General features: G+C 37.2%; 1 protein-coding gene and 1 long non-coding RNA gene across 8 annotated transcripts in view; one reads left to right on the top strand and one right to left on the bottom strand.

Moving 5' to 3' along the window:
• The window catches only part of PDE5A (phosphodiesterase 5A), a 142,424-nt gene that overhangs the window by 49,287 nt on the left and 68,292 nt on the right, over positions 1-24,845 (top strand). For all 7 annotated transcript variants that reach the window (XR_005532019.1, XR_005532018.1, XM_039253809.1 and 4 more), the window contains exons 4-9: positions 6,393-6,464; positions 8,120-8,209; positions 10,506-10,643; positions 12,690-12,757; positions 20,085-20,193; positions 21,393-21,480. Coding sequence is in view for 5 of the 7 variants with exons in the window: in XM_039253809.1 (XP_039109740.1) it covers positions 6,393-6,464; positions 8,120-8,209; positions 10,506-10,643; positions 12,690-12,757; positions 20,085-20,193; positions 21,393-21,480 (565 nt within the window). In the remaining 2 variants the exon portion in view is untranslated. The remainder of the gene's footprint in view (positions 1-6,392; positions 6,465-8,119; positions 8,210-10,505; positions 10,644-12,689; positions 12,758-20,084; positions 20,194-21,392; positions 21,481-24,845) is intronic.
• Positions 23,394-24,845, bottom strand: part of LOC120246343 — a 52,129-nt gene continuing 50,677 nt past the window's right edge. Inside the window, exon 5 of the long non-coding RNA XR_005532020.1 lies at positions 23,394-23,612. This is a non-coding gene — a long non-coding RNA (uncharacterized LOC120246343). The remainder of the gene's footprint in view (positions 23,613-24,845) is intronic.

The raw sequence follows: 24,845 nt of genomic DNA, 5'->3' as shown, positions 1-24,845 counted from the left end.
CTACCAGAAATTTAGTAGCTTAAAACAACACAAATGTATTATCTTATAGTTTTGGATGTCTGAGTCTAAAAGAGTTCTCACTGAGCTAACATCAAGGTGTCAGAGTGTTGTGTTCCTATGTGAAGTCTCTAGGGGAGGAATCTGTTCTCTTGCCTTTTCCAGCTTCTACAAGCTGCTTACATCCCTTGGCCTGTGGTCCCTTCTGTCTTCAAAACCTGCAGCCACCCATCCTCAAATCTCTGACTCCAACTCTTCTGCCTCCTGCTTTTCCTCAAAAGGATTTTCTTTTCTTTTTTTTTTTTTTAAATTTTTTTAATGTTGTATTTATTTGTAGGAGAGAGAGAGACAGCGTGAGCAGGGGAGGGTCAGAGAGAGAGGGAGTCACAGACCGAAACAGGCTCCAGGCTCTGAGCTGGCTGTCAGCACAGTGCCCGACGCGGGGCTCGAACCCACGAACCTCGAGATCATGACCTAAGCGAAAGTCGGACGCTTAACCGACTAAGCCACCCAGGCGCCCCTCCTCAAAAGGATTTTCGTGATTACAGTTGGAGGACCCGCTCAGATGAGTCAGGATAATCTCCCCATCTCCAGAACCTTAAGTTAATTGCATCTGCAAAGTTCCCGTTTGCCATTTAGGGTAACACAGCTACAGGTTCCAAGGATTAGGAGGAGAACATCTTTGGGGGACATTATTTTGCCTACTACATGGACTATGGCCACAATTTGATGATTGTCTAGGATTCAGAAGAGAGGTGAGAAAGCCCAGATTGGTCATGCCAAACCTGTCACTTTCAATTTGCTTACTTGTAAAACAGAAGGAGAAGGTGGTGTAGGGGTGAGATCCGCTTTCACGCCTAACACTCTGAGTAGAATGTCCCCTCCATGAGGACATAGATTTCTATCTGTCTTGTTCTCTGTTGGGTTTTCATTGCCTAGAACAATGACTGATACATGAGGGACTCAGAGATTATTTGTTGAATAAAATATTTTTGTTGAATAAAAGACTGAGTCAAGGAATATTTTGAAAAGAGCACTGGGAAGCCTTCTCCACTGGCTTCTATACCTATTAAATTCTCATTTGCTTGGAGAAATAAGGTTTTGGCTCAGGTTATACATAGGCCAGGGTCCTGTCATTATGACAGAGGCACTCCATGGATGGGAGAGAGGGATAGCTAAGAATTATAGAGTCTGTTCCTTTCCTCCCTTGCATTTTTAGCTTCCATCCTGAGTATTCCTTGGAATTGAGAATAAGGAAGTGTATTGAGATTGATGTATGGCCTCTGTAAGTGTCTGGGGCAGCTGCTAATTGAAGGAGAAATTGCTCACTGTGGCAGTGATCACTTGCCCCTGAATTGACCAGCTGTCACATTCCACACTGTTCACTCAGCGAGAGTCAAATCTTGCCCTTTACATTCCTAAAAGAACACTTCACCCTGTGAGGACATAATATCCATTTATGCTGTGGAAAGTGTCAGTAAAATAGAAAACAGAAGCTTCTTTGTGTTTAAAAAAATAACATAGAGTACAGGCATTTGAGGATCCAGGTAGCCAGCAGGTAGGCAAAGTGATCGGGCTTTCTGATGTGGAAACTAATACTTTCAAGGGGCTTTGCCTCTCAGATACAAGGCCTGACACACACTTGCCATAAAGGCAAGCTTTTGAAACTGACATTTAAAAAGCTTATGGTTAGCATTTACTTGGCTTGAAGATAATGAGCTAATTTGTTTAAACAGGCAATAGATGACCGAAGAAGCAAATCAGAAGGTGCTAGTTTTGCTTAGGATCCTTGAAATTCAAAGAATGAAACTCTTTTTGGTCTTTTACTGAATTATGTGATCTTGGACAAGTGCTACACTTTTTCTGTCAGTGCTGTTCTTAAAATGTCATCCATTAGGGGATGGAGGCACATGTACATATTAGATATATGTTCTTATTCTAATAACTCTCTTAGAAGAACATGCCTGTTTCTTTAATACCAGTTGTATTTAATTAATCATCTCTTAAACAAATTAACCTCAATATCTGAATCTGTAAAATTATTAGTTAGAGAAGTAATTGAGTACCAGAAAGGTTGAAAAATTTATCATTGGAAATCCTCATTCCATAACTTCGCCTAAAAGTATCTTGCTCTAATGTTAAGGGAAAAAATTGTGGGTTGGAGGAATTCAATATAGTAAAGATCTGGTGTGGAGGGGATACAAAGTAGGTATTAAAGCCTATAAGCAAGACTTCTGGTCTGTTAGCCAGACTGTACAGATGCAGAAGAATCCCCCTCCACAATTCTGCAAACAAGCAGAGATAAAATTTTATTAAAAACAAGTTTACAGGTTACAGATGCGCTCAAGAAAGGGAAAACCCTCAGGTGTCAGAAACAGAGGGAAACCCAAGATAAGAAATGTGAGCATGGAGTCCTGGCCAGATGGGCTCATGGAGGTCTGAGATTCAGGGTAGTGACATGAATGTCTAAGGGTAGCATCCGTAGACTGGTAATGCATCCACTCTCCAGGAAGGGCATGGAAGGGCAGGGACGGGAAGTCTAGATGAGTGATGGTTTCATTCATGAAAATGGACCTGGCAGACTCCACCAGCAGTCAGGAGAAGCCTCAAGGAAGCTTGCCTCCTACCTACTGCTGTGAGAGAAAGAAGAGACACCTGCATGAGCCTGTGCCCTAAATGGGCATGGAGTTCAAATTCACACTCCCAGGGCAGTGCCGAGACAAACAAGACATCACTATGCACAGACACTTCATGACTCAGGGAACATGGGACTCGTGTGGAAAACAACCCCTGCTAAAGATGAACTCACAGGCAAAGACATGAAGGACAATAGGTACTAGTATTTAGAGGAGAGGGAAGAAGAAGAAGAATAGACAGGTTTGAAAAATGAATCTGATCGAAATTCCAGAATGGAAAATAGTTATAAGTTTTTGAACCATGTGAACACTTTTGTGTTGGTTGAAAATTGTGAATAATGACTGATAATATGGTTTCAAGGACACTGTTTCTTTTAACTAGAGAGAAAACTTTTCAGAGTGTGGTTAGAAAACTGCTTATCATAGAAATATTCCTGAGTATCAGGGGCACCTGGGTGGCTTAGTCGGTTAAGCGTCCGACTTTCGCTTAGGTCATGATCTCACGTTCGTGGGTTCGAGCCCCACGTCGGGCTCCGTGCTGACTGCCGGCTCAGAGCCTGGAGCCTGTTTCAGTCTGTGACTCCCTCTCTCTCTGACCCTCCCCTGCTCACGCTCTCTCTCTCTCTCTCCTAGAAATAATAAATTAAAAAAAAAAAAAAAAGAAATATTCCTGAGTATCAAACATGCGGACTGAAACTGAGGTTGAAATTGGTATACAATTTTAATAAAGGAAGAGCTGAAGGGATCATCTCCATGTGCACTGAAGAAGCCTTGTTCGAAGAGCTCTTCTCCTTAAATGAAGTTGCTGCAGACTCGCTGGGAACAGGCTGTGGTCCTGTTTCTCTGGTAGAGGTTGATGCTCACTGACCCACTTTGAAAATATTTACCCTGCCCCCCCGCCCCTCCCAGGTCTCACCTACCACCTAACGTCAGTCTGCAGATAACTGACCAGGTTAAGGGTTAGCTTCAGCCTGCAGCCTTGGACCATGGTGAGCTCATTAGCCCATCCTGGCTTTGTTCTCATTCTCAAGGGACTCTAGTGATCTAAATTAACCAATGATATCATTTTTACTGGTCTTGATTTCAGAAAATTCATTAGGCAGCTGATTTTCCTCTTTTAAGACTAGGAAATTAACTGTTATCTCACTGTCAATTTATGGTGACATCACGATGGACTAAAATAGCTTGGTGATTATTTAATAAACAACTAGCTTTTTGTGTCTTTTATTGAATGAGTGGGAACTTTCTCTTTACTTTCTTGCTTGAATACATTGCTCACACAGCTCCACATACATGTAGCCCCTCACTACATACTTGTTTATATTGTGTAGTCATCTGAGAAGGTTTGCTTAAGACTATGTGTCTGTTTGTAAACTCCCCTTCCTTAAAATGAAGATTTAAAGTTTAAAGTTTATAAAAGATTTAAAGTTTATAAAACCATTTATTAAAGACGAATGAAAACTCAGATGTTACCGTGTCTAAGAAGCTGCCTCTTTTACCCATATATTTTTTTTAAATGTTTTATTTATTTCTAGGAGAGAGAGAGACAGCATGAGCAGGGGAGGGTCAGAGAGAGAGGGAGTCACAGACTCTGAAACAGGCTCCAGGCTCTGAGCTGGCAGTCAGCACAGAGCCCGACGCGGGGCTCGAACCCACGAACCGTGAGATCATGACCTAAGCGAAAGTCGGACGCTTAACCGACTAAGCCACCCAGGCGCCCCACTTTTACCCATATTATGTGCCCCCTTCTGTGCTCAGAGCAGTCTGTGGGCATCTGTATCATCCATCTGATGACACCGTCCTATGTGCTTTAAGTGTATGTTTGTGCATCACCCGTCTTGACCCTGAGCTTCTTCAGAGTAGTCTTTCTTCCAGTTGTCACTCCTCAGTACAGAGTAGGCACCTCAGTATTTGTTGGGTGAATGAATGATCACTTTAAATAACCAAGTTGATCGCACTGTATATTAGCCCCAGTGACCTGAAAGTAGCTCTTGTCAGTTATACTCAGGTGAACATGCTAATCCACAGTCTACACATTTTTTTACCATAAATAGAAGTTGATGTATACATTTAGTCATTGAGATTGGAGCATCTGAACATCTGTGAGCTATCGTGGGGCCCCTGGGTGGCTCAGTCTGTTAAGCATCCGACTTCGGCTCAGATCATGATCTCACAGTTTGTGGGTTCGAGCCCTGCATTGGGCTCTGTGCTGACACGTCAGAGCCTGGAGCCTGCTTCAGATTCTGTGTCTCCCTCTCTCTCTGACCCTCCCCTGCTCACACTGTTTCTCTCTCTCTTAGAAATAAATAAAACTTTAAAAATTAAAAAAAAAAAAAGCTATTGTGTATATAAAAATAAGGGAGAGTTGAATTAAGGACAACAAAAAGGTACAGGATAATTGGAGAATTCTGATTGATTGATTGATTTTTATTTTTTTAACATCACTTTACTCTGTCATGGGTCATGGAGGAAGGGTATTGAGAAGACCAGAAAAGTGTATCAGATAAGAATGCATTTCTCCTTCCTTGTTCCGCTACCTTGTCTGGGAATTTTATAGCCTTTTTTTAGAGCTAAGGGACCAGAAGGAGATGAGGAAAATACGATGAGCCATGCACACAAAACCAAGGGCTTTATATTCCTAAAGTGTAATCATTTAGGGGATAATAGCTTGTTCCACTGATATTAAATCACCAAGGAAGGAGAGAGTAGAATTTATAAAAGGAAAGAGGAAAAAAACACAAAAGGTAAGTTTTGAAGGTCTTTAAAAGACTAAGGCAATGACTCAGACTGAAGCTGGAACTAAACAGGTAAGTAAAATACACTTTCAAGCAGAAGGAAGAGAAGGTTCTTAAAGTGTTTCTACACCTTTTGTGGAAACTTAAGACATATTCCCAGAGTTTGGGCTCAGTCTTCTTAAGATACAGTTTACCTTTGATCCATTGGAAGGAAGACTCATCCTGTTAATTTTTGTTTTGGTTTTTCAAGATAACCTCTTTTCCCAAAAATAGGCCTACTGAGGGTAAAACAATTTTTAAGGTCAGATGTTTCAAAGGAAGTTGGACTACACCCCTACATTAGGAATTATTTTTCACCCTAATTGGCCACTGGGTCCTGTATCATTTTCAGTAAAAGAGCATGTTTAACTAAACCGTTTGAAGTATTATATTTAAAGCTAGTATAAAACGTTCATCACACATTTAATTTGAATGTGACAGAAATTTACAGTTTTTAATCCAAAAACCTTGAAAAATATTCACTTAAAATGCGATTGCCAATAATATTTCTCACAATGCAGAGTGAAGTCACAGAATCCAATATAGTAGGACGCGAAAAGCTGACAACATTCAAATTCTTATTAGAAAAGATGGGGGCGCCTGGGTGGCTCAGTCAGTTAAGTCTCTGGCTCTTGACTTTAGCTTAGATCATGATCTCATTAAATCATGATATGGGGCTCCACCCTGAGCATTGGGCCTGCTTGGGATTCTCTCTCCCTCTTTCTCTGCCCCTCTCCCCTGCTTGCATTCTCTCTGTCTCTCAAAATAAATAAATAAATATACATTTTAAAAATATACATAAAAAAAGAAAAGAAGGATGTAACAAATGATACAGAACTAGTTCAAAGCTGAGGGGTTTTGTTTTGTTTTCATAGCTCACTGCTATTTTAAAGCACATGTAGAAATTCCTCCATAAACACATTTTTGTGAATTTATACCAGTAATTTCAATCAATGAAATTACCACTTTTTTGTCCTTATACCAGGTTGTTGGTGTAGCCCAGGCCATCAACAAGAGATCCGGAAACGGTGGGACATTCACTGAAAAAGATGAAAAGGTACCAAAACTTACCTCTGCGTCGATGTCAATTTAAGAAGATGCTTTCTCTTTTTAGTGTATATAGACTTAGCTGTGGCTGAAATTGTTGATCACAAAAAAAAATCACAGTTTAAAATGATCTGAAATGTTCAACAGTGTCTCTTTACTGCAGCTAAAAACAGTGCTGACTTTGGGGTACTAGTGGTAGTCAGTCCTCAGAAATTCCCCAGCTACCTCCTCAGTGTGTCATCAAGTCCCCCCACCTCAAGGACTGTGTGCATGTTGGGGCCATACAGAGGGTTACAAGGTATATTAACTATCTCATTTGCCTTTCATCACCGCCATAAAGAAATCCAACGCTGAGTAAAAACCCCTGAAGCTCCAAGTTCAGAAATCCAAGTCAGCTAAAAATTGGAATTGCCTCCTGATGAAGCAAATTTCAGAATGTTTTATAAGCTTTGCACACAGACGGTGGGGCGCCAAGGTGTGAATTCAGGCTGGATGATGTGAATTTAGCTTCAGAAAGAGCGGCAGTCAGCATTATTTTATTACTCTTCCCATCCAACTCTAAAGGAATACATTCCATGCACCACATCAACATGCTTCCCGTTTAAGGACGGAAGCCCCTAAACCTGTTTATAACTTCATTCTGTCAGTAGGTTTTATTATTTCTCTTCTTGAATATGTAATTATATGTACATCGTGGAGCCTACTGAATTCTTCTTATTCAAGCCTATCGCTATTTATGTCTCTCCCCTGAAAATTAGTAGGAGCGTTTGGAAGACATTCAAACAGGTCAGAGTTATTTTTGTCTCCATGGTGTAGGCCCTACTGGCACTTGTTTTGGTCTCCATATTTTAATTGCTTCAGGACATAGCAAGTACCTTTTTGAATCAGTGTAATAGATATGTAGTCTCCTATTCTGTTAAAGACATCTGAGAATTTTTGGTGGGTAACATGCTCTAGAATGACTTTATGTTTATATTTATTTTTCATCATTTGCCCATTAAGGTAAACACCTCTTGAAAGAGCTGCAATTCTTGAAAGAGTTGCTGTATCATCTGTTGGCAAAATAAATATGATTGTAAATAAAGTATACCATAGAAAGATTTATTTTAATCAATAATTAATATAATTGTCAGCGTACCACTATAAAATATATAATGAGGATGATAATCCATGTTAGAAAGCATACTGAAGCTAATATTTTATACAACATTATATAGGACTGTTATTGCCAATATTCTCTCAATAAGCTCTTAGCTTTCGTTTGGCCCAGTAATAAGTTACAGGCTATTTATATAGCCTCAGCACAGATCCAGCTCTTAATATCATTCAGAGATGACACCAAATTTTGCATAGGGTGAATTTCAGTTTCAAATGGCATAAAGAGATCTGTGTCCTACTCCCTCCCCTCTTCTCCTTGGATATTTGTAACTAGTCTATGACTTTAGGAGGCAGGGTTAATACTTGTCATCTACATACTGTGTCAGTTAGCTAACACTTGCTCTGCATCAGTTCCTAATTTTGTGCAGAATTAACATGTACCCTTTGTGCTTTCTAGTATTTATTTCAACTATAAATACTTTGGGGTGCCTTCTGTGTTTCAGAAAACATAACAAGACAGTTGTGTAGACAGTTCTTAATTTGGCTGTTGTCTTACTTGTTTTCTAGGACTTTGCTGCTTATTTGGCATTTTGTGGTATTGTTCTCCATAATGCTCAACTTTATGAGACTTCACTGCTGGAGAACAAGAGAAATCAGGCAAGTCTGATTACTAAAGAGAGAGTATAGTAATTATTTTTTAAAAAATTGTTAAATTTTTATTCAGGTAATATATGTGTATGATTAAAAATCCACTTAATATTTTAACTGTATGTTTTAATAATTCTTTCCACTTCCTGTAATCCATGCTCTGTTGCTTTATCAGTATTAGAAAATAGTCATTAACTTAACAGATGTGGATTTATTTGATTTACATCACTCTTTACTTGCCATTATCCTATTCCACTAGTATCATTATATCTGTTTTAAGTTACTGATGGGTTGCATTTATAATGTTAGATAAGGCTTTTAGTTCTTGCCTTATCAACTAGAGACCTCATCTGTTGATTCTTTGCTTTGTAAAATGAAGATCTTAACATCTCTCATCTTTCCTTCTCAACTGCGATGCCTTACCTCTGCTTTTGTCATCAGACCTTTTTCTATTGCCCACATTGATAACATATTTTTAGTAAGCTTTGTCTAGTTTAATTCTAAAGTTGTGATTTAAAATAAAGTGCTTATAAGTACCATGACTATGTAAATATTGTTCATGTTGCACTTGCTATACAACTTTTAGTTTTTCCTGATGTTTCTGAATTCCATTCCTTTTTTTCCCCTTGAACTGTTTCCCTGAGCATAGAGCAACACTCATGTTGTTGGTTTTTCCCCAGACGCCCCATTATTTAGGCATTCTTTTGAGTTCTTTTTCTTGGAGATCTCCAAGTTGAGGTTTTCCACAATTTCTCTTCCAAGCTGAACCATATCTCCCCTGGCTGCTGCAAAGGTGTCATCATAGAATTTTCCTTTACTGCTTTCTCAGAAGGGCTCCACTGGTTGTCCACTGGATCCCATAACTTCTTATTTCTCAGTTTATGCCCTTGTTTTATTGCAGCACAATCTCAATTTCTTGAGAAAGAGTATTGATCAGGTAAGTGCGTATTATATCATCCCTACCAGTTTGGCTGGGTATAAAATTCTAAACTGAAAAATCACTTTTTCAGAATTTAGGGGTGGTACTTTGTCTTCTGACTAGCATCCCAGTTGTTCTGATCCTTGGCTCTGTAGGTGTTGTGGTTTGGTTTGGTTTTTGTATAAGCCTTTCAGATCATTTCCCTGCCTCTGCTTTTTATCACTTAATTTTATAATATGACTCTTTTTCATTCATCATACTGGTATCTGTTCATCCCTTTCCACCTGGAGGCTTAAGCCCTTCCATTCTATGTAATTATTTTTCATTATTTCTTTGATAATTCCTCTCTCCCACCCTATATTTTCTCTTTTTAGGTCTTGTGTTAATAAGGTATTGGATCTTCCATTGCCTTCACTTGCAGTATCTTCCTACCTTTTCTTCCTGCCCTGTTCTTGCCACCCATTAATCTAATCTCCATTTTTACAAACACAGCTGCAAGCCGGTTACTTTCTTCCTGCAGTCCATCATAGTCCAAACTGCTTCCCAAGACATACAAGGGATATGAAGTTCTTTTTCCACTCAACTCTGCAATTTCATCTCCCCAGCTCTCCTCCTCACACTCTATACCTCTCTTAAAACTTGATCAAGACTTGTAGTTCATGCTACCCTCTCTCAATTTAGTTGCTTTTGACTGAAATATTTCCCTTTCCCACTTCACCTGAATGATTCCTGCTTATCTCTCAGGCCTCAGCTAGCTTAGCATCTCTTCAAATAAATTTTCTATGATACCCTTTCCTCTTGCTCTTCACACAAATATTCTGTGAGTTTAGAAGACATTCTGTGTAATTCAAAAGAAAGTGATATTATCAGGAAAAAACACAAAAGGAGCTTTCCAAACTTTGTCTGCTTTGGACAGTATTTACTGTGCTATATGAAAATGCTGATAAATGTTGATCTCAGAAGCTTGGAACAGCAGCAATGTCAGTGTGTTTTATGTATCAGATAATATTCAAAATGCTTTATGAATGTTTGCTTATTTAGTGCTCAAAATAATCCTATGATTATTTTTATTATTTTTCTTATCCCCATTTTTAAGGAGCTGGCCCTACATCACAAAGCTCGCAGGAAGGGAAAGCAGGATTAAAAACTGACGACTCTGGTTTCAGAGTCTGTGATTGTAATCACTATACTAACTATACTAACAATCAGAATGGAAGCCTTGGTAGGAAATAGAGACTTACATATTTAATACTTGAACGCAAACTTGGTTGTAACTTGTTAGATTATAAATAAACAACTTGTAAACTGTATAAGTCACTGTATTTAATGATACTTTAACAATTACAAACAATTACTAAATAATAGCCTCTAAATTTTCTTGTCTAGGTGCTGCTTGACCTTGCTAGCTTAATTTTTGAAGAACAGCAATCATTAGAAGTAATTCTAAAGAAAATAGCTGCCACTATTATCTCTTTCATGCAGGTGCAGAAATGCACCATTTTCATTGTGGATGAAGATTGCTCCGTGAGTACAGAGTATGACTTCTTTATTTTTAGAAAGACAGAAACTTATGTTCCTTAAAGCACTGCTTCTAAACCTCATGTTAGCCTCAAATCTCTCGCTAAAACCCAACTGTTTATGGTTGTTTATGCAAAGCCAATCAGAGTAGGAGCTGTTCTGATTGAAAGGGGGTAGAGGTGAGGTTGGAGAATGCCTGCCATGCACCCTTTCACCTTTGTGTCCCTCCACTAAGTGGTTACCATGGGAATATCCATGTGCTGCTTTTGTCAATGGCTATACTCTCTTGATAGAGAAATACATTGTCATTATGGTATGCAGATCTTTTGTGATCAGGAATAGTGGTGCCCTGGTTGCTGTGAACAAGTAGACCCCCCTTCTGAATGGGTTGGGAATAAAATTTTCTTTTTCTCAGAAATCGTGTACAAACCAAAAGTCATGGCCCAATAGAAGCAATATTATTAAATTAGTCCTAAATCCTTTACCAACAATGGAAAACCACTACACTGTTCTAATTGGTGGATTTCAATCCATTGATGTGTAATGTAAAGAAATAGATGTGTATGGAAGATGGAGTATTCTCACAGAGTGCTGGTTACTTCTAGACAGGCCAATTGAGTCGTGATTAGAATAAGAACTTCTAGCCTGAAGCACTTTTCCTCTATGTAGTTTCTTTCCCTTTTTGACCTAGCAACCACTGTTTTTGGGATATGTCTTTTTGATGTCGTCATTTATTTTCTTTTTCCTTTAGACTCTGAGAATAGGCTTTTCATTCGTGGGTTAGGAAAGAGAGTGGGGATCACCACTTGTGTAGTCTGCTATAATCCATATGTGATATCCGAATTGATGGGTTTTTTGGGAAGTAGAATAATAAAAGACATGTGATACTTATTACAATTTTAAAAATTGTTATAGATAGTAAGACTGTACTATATGACATTATGTGAATTATTCTGTGGTGTATGGTGTCTAAGTCTCATTAACTGGATAGCAAATGAGAATTTGATATCAGTCTTCTCTTCGATACTATTTCATATTTTCAGTCAGTTATAATGTCCTTAAATATGGAGATGATTACCAGCAGCTATCCTTTTAAAGTTCAGGTCAGAACTCATTAATGCAGTAAGTCAATTTACAATTTTTGCTCTGTGACCTGTTCTTTAGCATTTAATTTTTGAAAGTTACACGCAAATCACTCCTTTTTTAGACAGCTTAAATATCACTTTAATTAACATTCAGCTCATACGTCTACCAGTTCACATCTGCTATGGCAGCAACTGACTTGGATCATTGGTGCTTTGAAGTATAGCTTAACAATAGGAACGTTAATACATTTTGTTCACTTTTTAACAGCTTAATTTGTTGGGTTTAGGAATCAAGTGGCTTGATGTTCATTTATATAACAACTTTTTGTTTAAAAATATTGCAACAAAAAAAAAAAAAAAATTAAAAAAAAATATTGCAACAACATGAGCAAAAATCACATGTAAGTAAGAAAAAAAAAAAACAGCACTCAGTTCTGTCCCCAAATTAAACTAATATCATTGTTTTATTTCTGTGTTTACCTTCAATTCTTTTTTCAGTTGTAAATGTAGCATGGGTATGAATATGTATTCTGTTTTTAAATGTAACTTTCAAAATACTTCTGTGTTGCTGATCTTCACAATTATTTTAATGACCTCATAAAATATATCTTTTAAGAAAATCTATCAACAGCAATCACTATATTCATAAAAGCTAGAACATGTGGATTTTGAATAAATATGGAGAAAATTTGAAGCTCACATATTCATTAACACCTGGTAGAAAAACAAAAAGCAAGTAGTACACAAATGAGCATTTTTGCAAGTGAATATCAGAAACTGGTAAGAACATGGGAAGCCAACTTAAGGCTGTCAGGCAGTGAGTACTTGTGTCAGTTTAGTCTAAGTTGAAAAATAACATTAGTATTGTCGTCTTCCCTCAGTTGCACAGACTTCCATGTGTGTATCTAAATAGATTTCATTACATTGTCAAACTTATTTCTCAGTCGGTGTTCTCCTGTGTTTTCAGGATTCTTTTTCTAGTGTGTTTCACATGGAGTGTGAGGAATTAGAAAAATCATCAGACACTTTAACAAGGTAAAGTAACTTCTTCTCTGTCTTTATCATAAGTCCAGCTGGCCCTTGAACAACTATTGGAACTGTGTGGGTTCACTTACACATGGATTTTTTTCAATCAGTAAATACAGCACACTACTATAAATGTATTTTCTCTTCCTTATGATTTTCTTACTAACATTTTCTTTTCTCTAGCTTACTTTATTTTAAAAATACAGTATAAAGGGGTGCTGGATGGCTCAGTAGATTAAGCATCCAACTCTTGATTTGGCTTAGGTCATGATTCCAGGATTGTGGGATCGAACCCTGCATCAGGCTCTACACTGAGCATGGAGCCTGCTTAGGATTCTCTCACATAGTAAAGTGTGAAAATACTTTACTATTTGATAACAAAGTTCAAGTTTTGTTTTTTTCTCTACAGTTGACCTAATGGAGAATTCTCAATATAGTGAATGGTGTCAAAATTTGTACAATCCTGGGTACAGCATTTTTGTGGACTGGCTCATTAAGGCCCATAAGTCTAAATTGCAGTTATATTTTTCATTGCATATTGGATGCTCACTGGAAATTTGATAGGCTTCTGAACAAACTTCTCTTCAAGTGTTCTGTGATTTGGAATCAGCCACAGGGATTTAATAACAGAAGGAAGCCTCTGGTCCCTGTCACACCAATGCATATATATATATGTATATATATACATATATACATATATATATATATATATATATATACCCTAAGGCTAGAATTAAGCCAGATCTGTATTGTAGCTCATGTGTTTGTCTTGTTTTTTATAATTTAAAAATTTGTATTAACTTTTTTGTTGTGGTTATCACTTGGATAATAGAATATATTTATAGGATTGGGGTGAGAGATATCATTGCCCCAATTTTATTTGTGCTTTTTGAAGAATTTTGAAAAGGACTTAAATTAAACTACCAAATGTTCTCAGATTCCCTTTCCACCCTTAGTAAAAAACTGGTGTTGTTTGCTTAAGTGATAGTCTATTCTGAGGAATACAGTTTGCAGGATAAAGTGTCAAGAATTCTTGGGTATAGATATTTATCACAGTTTTCATTGTTCATTTGTTTGTTATTTCACCCCCTTAAATAACTTATCTCAAATTTCTCAAAATTATTTTATCCCTAATTATCAATGTTATATCTAAAAGCCTCATATGATCATGGAAATAGAATATTGTCCTGTCTTTACTATTTGATATTAAAGTTTCATATTTTCTACTACAGTTAACCTATTAGAGAATTATTTCATGTAGTGAATGGTATTGCTGTTAGTACAGTCCTCAGTGACAATAAGTCCTTTGAAAATAACCTCTATGCAAATCTAAACTATATATAGAATATTTTGTAAGATAACTGGCCTGGTCTCTTCAAAAAGTCAGTGTTATTGAACAAAATGGAGGGAAGGACTATCTTAGACATGCCAGCCAAATGCAATGCATGAATCTTGGTTATTCTGATTAAAACAACTATCAAAGAACAAGTTTTTGAGAACAATTGGAAATCTGAATATGGATTGGATAGTAGATGCTGGTGGGGAATTATTGTTACTTTTCTTTGTAATTAGGAAGATACAGTGGTGAGTAGGAAACTTTTTATTTTTAGGAGCTTCATCCTGGTGTATTTATGGATGAGGTATTAGAATGTCTTTTTTAACCTTACTTTAAAATGCTTCAACCAAAGGTAAATGAGTAAGTATATCTACATTGTTTTTACATTTTTTTTAATGTTTATTTTTTTTAAGACAGAGACAGAGCATAAGCAGGGGAGGGACAGAGAGAGAGGGAGACACATAATTCGAAGCAGGCTCCAGGCTCTGAGCTATCAGCACAGAGCCCGATGCGGGGCTTGAACCCACGAACCGTGAGATCGTGACCTGAGCCAAAGTCGGACGCTCAACTGACTGAGCCACACAGGCGTCCCTAAGTATATCTAAATTTAATATATTTAAACAAGTGGATATATTCACACATACATATGTAGGTAAAACAAATGTGGTAAAACATTAAAAATTGTGGAATCTAGAATAGGATATTCATTTTACTTTTAACTTTTTTTGTATATTTCAAAATGTTCATAAAAATTGGAGGAAAATGTTTATAGTAAAATAATATTTTTGTAATAAATTCAATAAAACAAATTAGAAATGGAAAATCTCTGTAGATCATGTAAAATAGAATTGACTGAGTTTACAGCTATCTTCAAGAACAGAGTACTTCAGGGGCACCTGGGTGGCTCAAATGGTTAAGCGTCCGACTTCGGCTCAGGTCATGATCTCACGGTTCGTGGGTTTGAGCCCTGTGTTGGGCTCTGTGCTGACAGCTAGCTCAGAGCCTGGAGCCTGCTTCAGATTCTGTGTCTCCCTGTCTCTCTGACCCTCCCCTGCTCATGCTGTCTCTCTCTCAGAAATAAATACACATTTAAAAATAAAAAATAATAAAGAACAGAGTACTTGAGTGCACAGCCTGCTTTTGTTCAAACCCTCCTACTACTGACTCCCAGAGGGTCTTGCCGACCTGTCTTTCATTCTCTTCTGCCCGCATCCTCTCTCCCATTTCCTTTAGGTCTTCCCTCATCAGGATGGAGACACCGTTGACCATGGTGACTTAAAGTTTAGTTGGTTAGGTGATTCTATGTAAATCAAAACTCATAAGTTCTAGACTATTATTTTTAACAGTGTGATACAGTGAAAGACCTTTTCTCTTATTAAAAGACTTTGAGGAGGGGCGCCTGGGTGGCTTAGTCGGTTAAGCGTCCGACTTTCACTTAGGTCATGATCTCGCGGTTCGTGGGTTCGATCCCCGCGTTGGGCTCTGTGCTGACCGCCAGCTCAGAGCCTGGAGCCTATTTCAGAGTCTGTGACTCCCTCTCTCTCTGACCCTCCCCTGCTCACGCTGTCTCTCTCTCTCTCCTAGAAATAAATAAAAATATTTAAAAAAACAAAACAAAAAAAAGACTGAGGAATTCTCAAAGGGGCAGGTGTAATTTGGGGGCAGATGGGGAATTCATCTGACTCAGAAGGTACACCTGACTCAGGCCTTTATTGCTAACTTGGGCCTGGGGTGCGTAGTCAAAGTAGATAAACCATGGTATCTCTACCTGAGATTTTTCAGCTATTTCGAGTTTTTGTTTCACAAAATTAAAAGTCAGTAACTGGCCTTCATTTCCCTCTTGGCATTGCTGGTCATGACAACTTTATATCTCATTTCCATGTATAGTCTTTTCCTAAGCCCCTCTATGTGCTGTTATATTTTCTGACATATTTGACATTGTTTAATTAGTTTTGGGTCCTTTTTGTATGTGTGATAATAAGCCCATGTCCTGGTGAGTATGTGTGTTTCCCTTTTAATAAATGCTGGTATCTACTGCCTAGATCAATTATGAAGCTTCTTATTCTTAGGAGGAGCATTGATATAATTTTGACGTTATGATGCTATTACATTTTTTTGCTTTTTAGAAAGAATGTTTTAGAAAGCTTCTAGATAAGACACATGTAAATATTTGATTCTTTTACTTTTCAGATTGCATAATGAATTGCTATATATAGACAAATATATATTTAATGTATTTACATATATCTACAGGTATGATACTCTATATTAAAAGCATAAAATGATGGAAGTATATATGATATAAATGATGTGAAAATGACATAAATGATATTATGACCATAGGTGAAATTTAAGAAACAAATGAACCAAGAAAAAGACAAACCAGAAAATAGGCTCAAATACAGACAACTAACTGGTGGTTGCCAGAGGGGAGTTGGGTGAAATAGATAAAGGGGATTAAGAGTTCATTCATCTTGGGACACCTTGGTGGCTGAGTCGATTAAGCATCTGACCCTTGATTTTGGCTCTGGTCTTAATCTTGGAGCTCACGAGTTCAAGGCCCACATTGGGCTCTGTGCTGACAATGAATGTTTGGCCTGCTTGGGATTCTTTCTCTCCCTCTTTCTTTGGCCCCCTCCCCGCCCCCCAATAGATAAAACTTAAAAAAAAAAGTTTATTTGGGGCTCCTGGGTGGCTCAATTGATTGAGTGTCTGACTTCGGCTCAGGTCATGATCTCGCAGTTTGTGAGTTCAAGCCCCATGTCAGGCTCTGTGGCTGACAGCTCAGGGCCTAGAGCCTGCTTCCGATTCTGTGTTTCCCTCTCTCTCTGCCCTACCCTTGCTCATGCTCTGTGTATCTCTCTCTCTCTCTCTCAAAAATAAATAAACATTAAAAAAAAAAGAGTTCATTTATCTTGATGAGCACTAAGAAGCAAATAGGATTGTCAAATCACTACATATTGTATACCTGAAACTAATATAACACCATGTTAATTATACTTGAATAAAAAAAGTAAAATAAAAAAGTATAAAATGATGAGTTATATACATTTACCTTTGAATATTGAACAGCTGTATATATCTGTATAATTACATTTTATGTATTGGGATTTTGATTTTTATTACAAATTCAGCTGGTCTTCTAATTTCTAATGAAAGTTCAACAAGCCCAGTGATTTGGTATGATAGTGACCTCTACTGGTAAATATGCATTTTAAAAAAGTGTAGTCTTATTTATTTGATTTATTTCTGATAAACAGTGTGTTCCCTCTCTGTAGGCAAAATGGAAGATATTTTCCATTTATTTTTGTCATCATCCCAAGATACTTATAAAGGATAAATAAATAGGTCAGTGGGATTATCTTAAAAGAGAGTGATTTAATGGATCATTTTAACCAATTCATTAACTAATTCTATAGCATTAAAAAGTATTCACTGATGCCTTATGTCAGCTAAACATTTAAAGTTAGCCTTTTAGGGGCGCCTGGGGAGCTCAGTCAGTTAAGCGTCGGACTCTTGATTTCAGCTCAGGTCAGGATTTCCCTGTTGTGCAAGCCCCACACTGGTCTCCTTGCTGGTTGTGGGTCCTGCTTGACCTTCTGTCTCTCCCTCTCCCTCTGCCTTTCCTGCTCCTGTGTGCTCTCTCTCTCTCTCTCTCTCAAAATGATACAATAGAAGGACTTTTAGAGATATAAATCATTTTTATTTTTATAAAAGTTAGATATTAGGCCTAATTTTGCCAAACCTCTGAATTAAAAATAATGTGTAGTGACTTTAGCATTTTGAAAAAGGACTAAAGTGATATTGACACTTCACCAGCAGACTCTTTATTATGCTTCTAAAGTTGTTTGTTGATAGAATTCAGGACTCCCTAATTCTCATTATTAAACACTTTGCCAATCCAAACTCTCTCCCATGAGATGAAATGCTAGGCAATTTTATGATGTCAGCAGTAAGCAAATCATTCTTTTAGGCCATTCATTTCCATTGAAAAGCATGGCTCATTTGGTATTTGTCCAACCAAACTACTAATTATTTTTTATAAATTAACACATTGAAGACAGTTTTGAAATGTTGTGTAAAACTAAAAATAAATATTCAGGGTGAACATTATACATAATTATTAGAATCATATCATCAGTGACATAAAGCACAGTAAAGCTGTTGTGAGTTGGGTCGCCTAAGAATTTCAGAAGGGAAGCTCATCTCCAGGTGGTGGGAGGTTTAGGAATCTCTGCAGTTTGTTTCATAAGAGCCATGCAATTAGAAGGGAAAAAATGATATTTTAGTGCTATAATTCCATTAGTAGTTAACTTGATGTTAATTTATAAATGCACATTTTTATCATAATAGGAAAAATGCATAGAATTAATTCTTTAAGCTCACTTTCTTGTAATATGTATACTAGCTAATACTTGTTATTGATATTTATATATTAGAAAACACAATTATAGTAAATACAGCAACACTATAAAAAGTAGTAAAAAGGTTTTTACAATTTAAAAAACTGTGGATACTAAGTAGATGAAGGGCATAGATTCTGAAGTCAGACTGACTGAAATTTAAGTTCCATCTTTTACTAGCTGTAGGGCTTTTCGTAAATGATTTAACCCCTCAAAGCCTCAGTTTCTTCATCTGTAAAATGGGGATACTGATAGCAAGATTATAATAAGGACTAAATGAGATAATATACACAAAATGCTTCAGAAAATTTCTGGCACATGTTAAGTTCTAAGTCAGTGTTAGCTGTTATTTCCATGTCTCTTTGGTGTGTTTTTCTGTCTTTGGTTTACATAGCCTACAGTGATTCCCATTTAGTTCTAAAGCACAGAAATTTCTCAGTGTGTCCAAGCTCCATGCTCCTGTCTTCCCAAGAATATATTCATATACATCCATTGATACTCACTGTGCAAAAAGCAGTGGATGTCACAGTTAGCCCAAGTTCTCCATGAAGCAAATGCCAAGACTAGATTAAATGTGCAAGAAATTTATTAGGGGACCCCCCCCTGTGAGGATAAAAGGGGACAGAGCTAGGACAGCTGTGGACCTGCACACAAGTCTGATCTAGATTAAAAAAAGGGGAAAAGGGGGCGTGGGGGGGATGGGCAAAATGGGTGAAGGGGTGGGAAGGACAGGCTTCCAGTTATGGAATGAGTAAATCATGGGGATTAAAGGCACAGTCTATGGAGTATGGTCAATGATATAGTAATAGTGCCTGTATGGTGGTGGATGGTGGCTACACTTGTGGTACACAGCATAACATACAGAATTGCTGAATCCTGGGGTGCCTGGGTGGCTAAGTCAGTTGAGCATCCAACTTTCGGGTCAGGTCATGGTTTGTGGATTCGAGCCCCACATCAGGCTCTGTACTGACAGCTCAGAGCCTGGAGCCTACTTTGGATTCTGTGTCTCCCTCTCTTTCTGCTCCTCCCCGGTCATGCTCTCTCACTGTCATCTCAAATAAAAATAAACATAAAGTTTAAAAAAAAAGTATCATAAAATATCTCAAAGCAGAAAAAGAAGAGAGAAAAGCTTAATAAAATCCTTTCAAGCATGTTTGATTTTCCCCTTGGTTTGAAATGTGTAAACGATTATTGGGGTGGATACAGCAAATAACTGAGGAGGTAAAACAGACAGGGACTAGACCTCAGTCATTCTATAATGTGATGAAAAAATAAGACATGGAAGAAAATTTGTATGGATTTTACATAAATGACACAAAAATCAACCTGCCCATTAACGGTGGTAATAGCATTACTTACGACATTTTAAAACTTGTTTTAGAAATCTGAATAATTATGGGTCTTCATCTTTTCAAAACATTTAAATTGTAGTAACTACCAAAGTTGTAAGTCATCACATTTAAAGTGCATTTTCCAATAAGACACACACTTTGCCCTACCATTTAAGACTAGCATGTATTTCTTATCATTTATTTAACTCTGTTTTGCCCATGTTTTTTCACTTCACGGAAAGAACTCATATCTGTTATTTCTGCAGGGAGCGTGATGCAAACAAAATTAATTACATGTATGCTCAGTATGTCAAAAATACTATGGAGCCACTGAATATCCCAGATGTCAGTAAAGACAAAAGATTTCCCTGGACAGTAAGTAAACCAGTTTTAAATTTGGAGCTCCAACACTGTTTTCCCATTAGATCTGCACTTATAGGGGCGCCTGGGTGGCTCATTCAGTTAAGCCTCTGACTTTGGCTCAGGTCATGATCTCACTTTTCGTGGGTTCGAGCCCCGCGTCGGGCTCTGTGCTGACAGCTCAGAGCCTGGAGCCTGCTTTGGATTCTGTGTCTCCCTCTCTCTCTGACCCTCCTCTGCTCATGCTGTCTCTTTCTCTCTTTCTCTCTCAGAAATAAATAAAACATTAAAAAAAATAAAAATAAAAAGATCTGCACTTACAGGGACTCTTCAGCAGAAGGTCTTAGAACTGACTCTTTGTAGTGATCTGATTAAGGAAAGTAAAATAGTTTATAACATGTCTGAAGAGATGGTTAGCTGTACTCCCATATTTTCCCCTGTACTTGTATCAATTTTTAATGTGTAATAATTATCAACTAATCGGAGGCAATTTATTACCTACTTAATGTCAGTGACGTTTCTTAGATAGTATTGCTATAATTCTTGAGTTTAGCCTAAAAAATTAAGTTCAGTTTGGCTCGATCTTACATAGCTGGTAATCTACTTCAGTGAGCAGCTCTGTGGAGAAATGAGTATGTTTTCTTTGACAGCAAAGCTACAAAGGTCAGTGTCTCAGACGCTGAAAACTTTGAGTTGTAGTGTTTTCTCTCCTCTCTGGAAAAGCTTCACACTTTGAGGCAGCTGCCTTGATTTTGTTATTTGCATATCTAGAAGACCTCATAGAACTTTAGCAATATGAGCAATACAAACAGTGGCAGTTCTAAAGAAAGACAGGTTTGTAACATTAGTATACTAGGTAGTGTAGTGCTTTGGGGATTTTTGGATTGTGAAGTTATTGAGACATCTGCTATATCAGTATAGTAAATAACTGCATAAATATTTGCTTAGTATTACCAAAAGTTGCTTGGAAAGTTTAGAATGAAAAAGAAGGAAATATAGGATATTTATTACATTTAATAAAGACTAATTGCTTTATATTGTATTTATGTGAATTTCATTATAATTTGCACATTTTCTGCCCTCTGATGTTATCTCAAACTAATAAAAGATGAATAGATTAGTGGTTTCAGATACCCAGTATAATTTATATAGCACCTAATGGGCAAATCGGTCTCTTCATAATTTGAACCTGTTTTATTTTTGTTTTTGTTTAGAATGAAAACACAGGAAATGTCAGCCAGCAATGCATTAGAAGTTTGCTTTGTACACCTATAAAAAATGGAAAGAAGAATAAAGTGATAGGTAAACCCTTTTACTAACCCATACTCTGTACATATTAAATAAAAAAATGTATTTCCAGAAGCTTCTTTCCTTCAAGTGTAAATTTAAGAAATGTGTGAAAAAAGATAAAAATTGGAAGGAATAATTAAAGAATTTTAAAATACTTTTACAGTGATAAATGTTGACAGACTTGTTAAGTATCTTAACTACAATATATTTTTGTAATTATTATAATGCTATTTCAGCAGAATTTTTGTTGAAAAATGATGAGTTAAAAATTCGTAGACTGAGAAACATTAGGTTGATAATGTGTGTTATTTTAGTTTATCACTTCATGGCTTCTGATTTTCTGTTAAATATGTGGTTTAGATTTAAGGAAGTATTCATTCGTTCAAAAATATTTATTGAGCACGTCACTGTTCTAGGATGTGGAACAAACTGCCAAGCAAAGTGGAAATCCTTGCCCTCAGGGAGCTTACATTCTTACATTAAGCTTATAGAACAATGTCTACTTCAGGAATTCTGGAAGAATGCATCCTCAGGAAAAAATGGAATGATGTTTCCTATTATTGACATTTTTGTTTCTTGGCATTGCAAGTTATATTAAGAGTAGTACAGAAAATATGAGATTTTATATGTCAATCGTGTATGATTGACATGTGAAAATAGTCTGAACTGTTAACATTGTCCTGAGAACTTGGAAATAAAGGAAACACGAAGACTTCCTAAAGGCTAAATTTTTAAATAGAAAGCCTAATGCAGCAAGGTTTAGAAATGTAAGTTTACCTTAAAAAGTCGGAATAGTTTCTAGGTTGCAAGACTTAACTGTAATTTTATTGAAAGAGGGTATCAGAAAGGTGGGGGAGGAGAGGTATTATTAATGAAAATAGAAAAAAAAAAGGCAAATATGGAAAAGTACCTATCCAGGCTCCGTCCAGGGGTCAGGGAATCTTTGCCCCTCAAGTGCAGATAATGTATTAAGTTGTATCAGTCTGGGTAGAGTATTCTGACCACATGGTGAAGCCATTGCTTAGGAGGCCGCGGATGTAGCAGGTTGTAGCCGGCAATGATTCCAGTTCCTTTGCTGGTGCTCATCCTTCCTGTGAGACAGATACACCAGGGAATGCTGTGAAGCATCCCACCAATCAGACTTCCTTGTGCTGATTCTTTTTTTTCTCAGGATAGCTTAACTCACAGGGAGAGAACACATTATTCATATACTCAAAAATATATGAATGGCTTTGACAGCTGTTTCTAATTATAAATCAGCGAACAGGACTTGAGGCAATGGGTTGGTCTTGCAGGTGCACGTACTCCTATTCCCTGGGACGGATCTGTTTCATGCTGTACATGAATATTCTGCTGTTAAATACCAGCCTTGTGAACTTAGTTACTCTGACTCTACCCCCAGAGAAATGTCTCTGTCTTTAGTCATGGTAATCTAGTTTCTAAGGCTACAAGTCTAGGAGTCAGATTCTGACCATCCTGTGAATTGCCTACTCAAGTCTCTCAGAAACCAGCCTGGAGACTCCCGGCCAGGCTGTGTGGTCACCTGCACTCTACCCAGTTCTCAGAGAGAAAAATAGACGCTGCTGAATACACTGTATGGGAGTTTTCTTTTCAAGATTATCATCCATGAGTTTGCTAACATAAGCAATAAGGAAACAGACAAGAGTGCCTTACAATAGGATACCAAGTAAATGTTATATTATAAAATTTTATTTCCTCGGGAGTGCAAGGTGAAAACTGCATTGTAAATATTACACTTTTTTAAAAAGCCCTGACCTTTGAAAATGTGAAGTGAAATTCCAGAAGGGATGCATTATTTACTAGTAAGTTTTCATAAGAAGGACTGAGTGGCAGCTGGCTACATCAGGTCACATCTTTGCTTTTCCTCAGCAGCATCTCTTTGGAATAATAATCGGGAATGGGGAGTAGCTGGAGGAAGTTCTCCATCAGGCTTTGTCATCACTTGACAGAAATGCAAGCTGGTTCAGTGAAGTGCAAACAGCCCCAGGTGGGGAGGGGACTCAGCATCCTTTGGGCTCCACTCTTCCTTTAACCATTTAAAACACGAGCACATTACTCCCCTCTGCAGAGTTGAACCTTTCAGATCTGTTCAGAATTCATATTCTGTGATCCTGTCACGTTTCCTTCAAGTGAGCAAAAAAAAAAAAAAAAAAGAAAAAGAAAAGAAAAGAAAAATACAAGTTGAAGTGATCAGACTTGGCATACATTTTGTGTCACCCTACTTGATAACAGAGCCAAAAACAAGCAAATGTTATCTTTGGAGAGGAAAAATTCCCTATTAATAAAAAGAAAGAAAAAAAATGGGGGTTTTGGTGGGGGCTCAACTTGATTCCAAATAAGAGAAGGAACATTTCCAGCACTCCCTGCTGTTTAAAATTTGAATTCTCGCCTGTGTTTTATGCCCACAGATGCGGCATGGAAAATGTCATGGCTGTAGATAATTTTTCTTACATATCACAGGCCAGATTCCTCTATTATGTAATTCTAATAGAGAATCCCCATAGAGTTTCATGCGGAAAGGCAGACAGGCCCATGTGTTTTTTGTAATCTTCCTTCCCCCTCATATTTTTCCGTTACTGACATTTAGATGAAATTATAGACATTAGACCAGTGAGGGGCCTGTTGTATTCCCTGAGGCATTGTTTCATATCAAATGTTTTCTTAGTGCTCTGGCTAATAGAGAGTGTTTCCAGAGTTTTGCTTCCAGTGCTATTAAAGAAATATTTTTCTCATTCAATATTCATTTATTTTAACCAGCTATTTCCCGTATTTATTAGGCTACATATGCCTTTTTCCCAAATCATAATTACCAGAAATTCTTATTCCTATTTTCCATGCTGATTTCAGGACAGATTTTGAAGAAATAAGTCCCATTACCATCCCACTGCCAAATGTTTAGAACATCTCCACTTTTAATAACTTACATTTTTATCTCTTTGTTAATGAAAAATATAACAAAAATTATAGTGTTATATTACACATTGCTTGATTGTGAAATATGAGAAATATGTACAGTTGACTCCTCATGGGGATTAGTGGGGACTGACACCCCCTTGCCTGCAGTCTAAAATCTATGTATGACTTTTAAATTCCACGAAACTTAACTAGTAATAGCCTGCTGTTGACCTAAAGTCTCCCCAGTAACATAAACAGTTGATTAACACATATTTTCTTTATTATAGGTATTATATACTGTATTCTTACAATAAAGTAAGCTAGGGAAAAGAAAATATTATTAAGAAAATGATAGAAAATAGAAAACACATTTATAGTACTGTCCTGTATTTATCAAAAAAATCCACATATAAGTGGACTTCGCCATTCCAATCCATGTTGTTCGAGGGTCAGCTGTATTT

Source organism: Hyaena hyaena, unplaced genomic scaffold, assembly GCF_003009895.1.
Source record: "Hyaena hyaena isolate Hyena2069 unplaced genomic scaffold, ASM300989v1 scaffold_466, whole genome shotgun sequence".
Classification (NCBI taxonomy): domain Eukaryota; kingdom Metazoa; phylum Chordata; class Mammalia; order Carnivora; family Hyaenidae; genus Hyaena; species Hyaena hyaena.
This window is presented reverse-complemented; position numbering and strand designations above follow the sequence as displayed.